The sequence below is a fragment of the Rhodamnia argentea genome, chromosome 1 (assembly GCF_020921035.1).
Source record: "Rhodamnia argentea isolate NSW1041297 chromosome 1, ASM2092103v1, whole genome shotgun sequence".
Taxonomy (NCBI): Eukaryota; Viridiplantae; Streptophyta; class Magnoliopsida; order Myrtales; family Myrtaceae; genus Rhodamnia; species Rhodamnia argentea.
Genome location: NC_063150.1, coordinates 8,847,273 through 8,854,384, shown reverse-complemented (window position 1 = coordinate 8,854,384; position 7,112 = coordinate 8,847,273). Strand labels below are relative to the sequence as shown.

The window sequence follows — 7,112 nt, the reverse complement described above, 5'->3', positions numbered from 1 at the left end:
AGGAAAACATTTTACACTCATGGAAAAAACACATTCAAAAGTGAAGAAAATGATTTCCTCTTTTTGAGAAGATGAAAACATTTTCGCTCATCTATCCTCCCTCAACTCATTCTCATTCATTTTCTTTTTAATTATTTTTAACAAAATTCCCTGAATTTTTCAGTAATTTCTTCATTTCTATTTCTAATGGTTATTTTGTTTTCAATTTTTATTTTTATTTATTTAAGAAAGTTTTTCTTTTCTTCTTTCCTTTTTTTTTTTTTTTTTTTTCCTTCTCCTTAGCCGGGTGCCGATGCCAGAGGCCAGCAAGCCTTGAGCTCACTTGGACCTAGCAAGTTTCAGGCAGTTTTTTTCTTCTGTCAAGGAATTGATTCTCGAAAACATTGTTGTATGGTGCTAAAACTAGTTAATGAGAAAATGAATTAATTTTCAGCTGTTCTCATTATAAAAGAAAGTTCCCGAAAGCTTAATTTCTTTGATTGTAAATGTTTTCATGTAGTTTGTCAGTTTATTTAATAAAATGACGTGTGCCAAAACTCTTCCCAGCTTGATTTGACGCATGTCGTACGAGGACAGCGCCCCGATATTGCATTTGTTGCAGTTGATTTAGCGATTCCTATTTCGAATATCAGAAAGAATTATGAGATGCTTGAATTAAATTTGTCTTATAACAAGTGTACGACTTAAGTGTTTAGAATATTTTCGATGTGATGAGATTAAATAGTGATTGGCTATTGATATTAATGTATCCTCGAAACGAATTCGAGCTCATTCGGATCCTAGACTTAAGTATATCTTTAATAATTGCCCGATTTATGTGAGGTATAGTGACCGTCACATCCGATGCGATTTAGTTAGGTGCTCAAAAAGTCCCCAATGCCTAGCGTTATAAATAAAAAGATTGCACATATACTTCCATGTCTTTCATGGCATATATCCTTCAGAATGTTCTCTTCCTTCTCGTTTGACAGTTCAGAAAGGAGCCGTCTTTTCACCCTCCACTTCCAAGAATATATGCCATGAACAACATGAAGCTGCGGTTCTGCATACGAGGGAATCCTTATCGAGAACCAGTCCAGAAACAGCTCATTGACGTTGAGATTATTCTCATCAAGTTGGCTAATTGAAATTTTTTATTTTTTTGTAAGAAATCCACCGAAATTCTCGACACAAACAAGTTACAGATAACAATTCTCACATAACAGCAGTTTACAACAGTCAACAATGGAATAAATCTTACTTACACAACCCGACGACTTGATTTAAACAGACAAAAGGGAACCCAAATGGCAAATTAGAACCGGGTTAAAAGAAAGGGACGACGGCACACCGATACAAAGCCACAAAAAAAAAAAAATCGACAGATTATACACACACAATTAGTTCTATGATCACCACCACATGGGGCATGAAAGGTCCCATCTTCTTGATAATACAAGCACGACTTTATTCCTTTCTTGGATCGTAACCCACCTGTCCAAAGCCACGATCATCACGTAAATTAAAGTCACTGCAAAGGATCATCAAGACCATAGTACATAAGTCAAGACTATAAGAAATAGTCCGAATAGGCGGCTTCATGTCTAGTCACATGGGGCCCATCCAATTTTTTTTTTTGCGTGGCCTGAATCCATCCCTCTTTGGATTTTGACAGCAACGGCCACTCCGCAACGTTAGCCACAATGATCATAGTCGAACCCTACTTTTGTTCATGACAAAATGCAGTAATTTGCACAAACAGATTACTCATGTATTTGCCAGGAATTATCAGCAGATAGAAAAACCTCTATTCGACTACCTAAGAAGCTTGCGAGAATCGGAAACCCTTAGTTAGATTAAGGAGTGATGGGGGGTGCTTACACAAGGGTGTGTGCCCTTCAGTTCTTGGTGATGATCCAGATAGCATAAATAATCCCGGGAATATAGCCGAGTATGGTCAGCAGAAGGCAGATCCAGAACTCAATCTGTCGACGATCACAACCCGCTAAACCAGTTAGTGCTTTCACCACACGAAAAAGGGCAAAAAAGAGAAAGAAAACCAACGTGGGTACACAACATCTGATTTCCAAAATATGGAAAACTCCCTCCTGCCCATCATAGTTTGCTCAAAAGGGACAGGGGAAAACGTCCTTGCTGTCTAGTCAAAAGGAAGAAGGAGAAGAAGAAGTTGGGGTTTGGACCTTGCAGCCATACTTGAGGAAGACCCCCAGAGGAGGCAAGATGATGGCCAAGAGGATGTCTACGCACGTGGCCGTTTCGCCCATTACTGCTCCTCCTCTGTCCTTCGATTCAAGCTTGCTTCAATAGCCTTGAGTTTTCCGTGTAGGATGGCGGCGGCGGTGGTGATCGCAGAGGCCTCTGATGTGAACGAACTGTAACGGGCGATGCTTCATCCTTTATAGAGACGCGATCGGACCAGGACCCGCCCCCCGCCCCCCTTACGTGCGCCTCGTTCATTGGGGCGATCCGTGTCTCGTTCTGGCATTTAACTTTTGTGCGGAATTCTAGAACGTAGAATCCATTTTACAGCTGCCACGAATAAGCTTTTGGAACGTGGCGCCCTCCCCATGTTCCTTAGAGCAGTAGTCCATGATGATTAGGAAGTTTAACAAGGCTACGCAACCCCGTCGCCCCGATAACGTATGCGTGTCGGCTCTTTTCACCATCCCGGATCATGCTTGACCCTCAATTTCGCCGTCTTTTCTACACGGATTGGGTGTCGGTCCATTTCACACTCAACTCCTACGTGTGTTCAGATCCACACAACCACACTTTAACCACAAGATTAAGGAGAGCTTATTTTGCCATGATGCGGTCTCTCGAGAAATGCATTACTTAGATCCGTCGAACAATCGATCGGGACGAGTTTGGATCGGGTAAAAAATAATTCAATTTCTATGGACCTATTTTCATGCAATATCAACCGGCGATCCTTCGACAAAAAACAAAAAAATAATAACGACTTATATCCGACTTGATCAATATTGCTAAAACATTCTTAAATTTAATCCAATTTTTTTAAAAATAAGAACTTGTTTCTTATAAATTCATTTTTAAATTTAATCCAATTTTTCTTATAAATAAGAACGGTGGGAGACTAGCAAACCGCGAAAAGTCTGCCGGTTGGAGTGGGAGCTTCACAGATTCACTTGGGTTTAAGTTAATAACTTAAATGGGTCGAATATGTCCCATTTTGATATGTTTTTAAAATTTTAAGTGACCCATATTCGATTTGGACCCACTAAAATTGAGTTAATAAATGAGTTTTTTATCCACGTTGTCACTTTTGGTATTACTCACTACAGTCGGTGTTAAATTCTATCTTGAATTTTGAGCTGGATATGAAATCCGATTCATTTGAGGGGATATGATTTTGTTCGAAAATATGGTGGTGGATTCTTTGGGCGAAGGATGTTGATTTTCTTTTGAATTGGAGAAGGTCATCTTTACCGGTTTTGCTTCTTGGAATGTCCATTTATTCCGTAGAGGAGGAGGAGTCATCTACAAAAGGAAGGGGCTCACATCTCTTAAAAAGAAGTCGTGGACGTCTCTGCTTAGCACGCAAGAAATGAAAATTGAGTTATTTGGTGGGTCCAGGTCAAAGACTCATAGGTAGCAGATTTGTTTACTCCTATGAAAAGACACGGTTAAGGTCACAAACATGGCGTGGATTCATTCCGTTTGTGCCCACAGATTTACGTGGCCAGGAGTCAGCAAATCGGATCAATCGGATCGAGACTATCCGGATTGAATCGGGATTGGTGATCCGATTCTCGATTCTAGAGGACGGTGATCCGGTTTACGGTTTTTAAAATTAGAATCGGTAGCCAAGCAGTCCGGTTCCCTGTTCCAGAGGCATAAAATCGAATCGGATCGCTCGGACCGGACCGATTGATTTTTTTCTTTTTCTAAAGTAACTCTAAACAGATTTATGTTTCCCTGCACCAATCAAACGGTTCTCTAGAAAACCCAAAACCCTGCCTTCCCTGCATTAGTTTACACTAATTAGAGCTTGGAAATAGGAGGAACCATGTGCTCACATATGAACTCAACACATGGCACTTTCCTTCCAAAACACCAAGTTCAAGCAGAAGCAGAGCAACAGTGACAAGAAACAGCCGAGGTCATTATATCGAGTCCTCATCCTGCCACTTCTCTGCACCCGGGAAGACCCTGATATCGAAACCAATACTTGAAGCTTCACCATGCACGTGAAAAGAGAGTCACATGAGACCCGTTTCGCTTTCAGGCCTTTCTTTAAACACGTCATCAGAAATTTGTCATGTTACTGGTTCCTTGAAATTGCTTAGAAACTGGACTGGGCCGAGAATCGATCACCCATAGCAAAAGAATATCATAAGTGTCAAAGTTCATGTAAGGTGCTAACTTTGATGTTAAATTCTTTCACTTAATTGTCAGTTTTTTGAAAAACGATTATTTGAGTGTCAATTCCAACAAATTTTGCTGAAAATCTGGCATTACATTTTTTTTTTATAATAACCTAATTCTACATGACTCGTTGGATGATCTTAGCTAACAATAAAAAAAGCTAAAAGTTAAAAAAATAAAAAATAAGCTAAAAAAATAATAATAAAAGAAAATGCAAGGTTTGTAGCAGGAAGGGCTTGCACAGCCACCACCGCCGCTGCCCCACCACCACCAGCAATGGTCGACGAGGGTGGGGGATGGCCGATGGGAGTCACGCCGACCCTAGCTAGTGGCCGACGATGGTAGAGTGGTGATAGTAAGGGCTGTGCAAGCCCTCACGTTGCAAGCTTGAACCTTTTTTTTTTTTTTATACTTTTTTTTCTATTTTATAATTTAAATTTTTAAAAAGAAATAGCTTATTCTTAAGTTTAAAAATTTGCGTGGAAATTAGCCAGGTAATATTAAAAAAATTAATAATAAATGGCACGTCATCATTTTGGTTGGAATCTTTCATCATTGGCACTTGTACTTAAGTGAGTCGGCAAAAAATTTTAGCACTAAAGTGAGCATTGTACAGAAACTTTAACACTTCTAGTATCATTTTACCGTTTTACATCTAATTGATTGTTTATTACAAACTTTGCAGATTTGGGCTTAATCTAGTAGTGAAAAACACTCGAGCATACGGATGATTGTAACTTTGACCCTCCGATCATTAGTGAATTATTTGCTGCTAGTTCTCCCCGTGTAGTAGGTTCTAATGCTAGCAATGAACCAAGTAATCTTTCGTGTTCTTTATTAGTCATCGATTATTTCTTTAGTGATTTCGCATTGAGTTAATCGCAAGATGTTGTCAATTTTCGTGTTAAATCACAATGGCCAGACGATGCTATAATTAACGAAAAGACAATAGCGTATGGCATCATGTGGTCCCCCGTTCTCCCATACTAAGGCCTACTAAGATGTTCATATCAACCGTTAAAGACAGAGCCCCTAAATACCAAAGAACCATTAGGCTCATCAAACTTTCCCCCTTTGCATACTAAGGTGTCCTAAGTTCATAACGTGCCAGGGTACGTAATAGTGCTTTATCCAACTAGCTAGGCCCAACTTCAAACCCCTATACGCATCGTCAAACCCATATTAGTCTCAAATTTTAGATTTCTAAGAAGTGCTACTTCGTCGTGAACCCGGCGTCATATCTACGCACCATCGACCGTATTGACTCGAGCTTGCGCCATTAGAGAAGCGCCGCATCTGTATTTTTACACGATGGCACGCGTCGGAAATGCCAAATATCATCGAGGGCCAGAAGAGTTCCTCGAAGAGACCAACTTAAACTATTCATCTACTAAGGACTGAGGAATAATGATGATGATCTCAAGATCACCTATGTGTAAGTGTACGAACAACCTTCTTTTTCCTATGTCAAGATCGGTTTTCGAAATCTTCCGAATAAAAGTTTAGTCGAATGCCGGAACGTTTTGCTAATTATTAAATTGGGAAGAGTAAGTTAATTTTCCTAATAAAAAACCCTTGATTCAAATTTATGTCCTGCAATTTTTTGGTTAGTTCGAGTTATTGAAGACGCCGCACATTCTCCTCCTCGTCGATCAGCATGCCTCCTGTCTCCCTCACGACAGGCGGCAGTGGTTTTATGTTGCATAGGTTTCTCCAAACCCTTGTGTATGGGAGGAGCATGTGACGTCGCATCTCTCTGAACTACAGGGGGAAAAAATGATAAGAAGAAGAAGAAGAAACAGAGCAAAGCGAACAAGAAGAAGAAGAGGACACGCATGGACTTGTCCTCGCGTGTCGTCGCCAGCGCTCTCCGTATGTTCTGGTGCGGTGATTGTCCAAAGCGCGCTGATCTCAAGGCGGCCAGCCGCCTCTCCGTCCACGCGCAACTTCAGTTTGGCGTTTTCCAGCTTCTGATTCCCTTAGGAAATATGAGATACTTGTCATTGGAACAGATGGAAACCATCAGGAAGCCAATTCCATCTCTTCCCAAGAGGAGGGGCAGCACTTACTCTAAACCACCTTTTGCGATTCTAATTAGGTTCATTCCGCCGTTGTCACGGCATAGATGTACCAGCGCAACTCTGCTGAATCGACAAACTGATCAAGAAACCAGTTTCGTTAGGTCACTCGAGCCAATTTCGTCGTCTACTCACGTCTTATCTGATTCACGAAGGGGACGAAGCATATCGCGAGCCGCGAACAAAGCCACTTGCTTTTGACCTGCTCCTAAAGAACTAGGCGGCGGAGAAAGAATTTATGGAGAAAGCGAACAGACTATTGATGGAAGTGGATGTGTTTATCCCCCAGCACTAGTAGGATAACAGAGGTCAGCCACTCTGAGTACACAGGGGGGTGGTGATGCCACCTGCCCAATCAAGATAGGACCTCCCCTCCCTCCCTTCTGAGTTCTGGCTTTTGTTTGATCTCACTATCGACCAAATTTCGTTTGTCCCAGCCCCCGCAAAGAGATTGGATCAACAGCGCCAAACTTAAAACAAGAACAAAGAACCGAAAAAAGAAGCAGCTCCCACCATTACGGAGATGTTTAACATCATGAACACCAACTAATTACAAGACTTCAATAAAAGGTCTCTCCAATGGGAAGATAAGAACTTGTTTATACCCTTAAATTCCCATCGTGATGGATTGAGCTCAAGCACTAG

General features: G+C 41.0%; 1 protein-coding gene across 1 annotated transcript; it reads right to left on the bottom strand.

Moving 5' to 3' along the window:
- Positions 1–1,180: 1,180 nt before the first annotated feature.
- On the bottom strand, positions 1,181–2,380 carry LOC115740336 (hydrophobic protein RCI2B-like). The gene is made up of 3 exons (XM_048285556.1): positions 2,181–2,380; positions 1,861–1,964; positions 1,181–1,473 (listed from the first exon to the last, which is right to left on the bottom strand). The coding sequence occupies exons 1-2, from the start codon at positions 2,262–2,264 to the stop codon at positions 1,878–1,880; spliced, it is 171 nt and encodes a 56-aa protein (XP_048141513.1). The 5' UTR covers positions 2,265–2,380; the 3' UTR covers positions 1,181–1,473; positions 1,861–1,877.
- Positions 2,381–7,112: the final 4,732 nt, after the last annotated feature.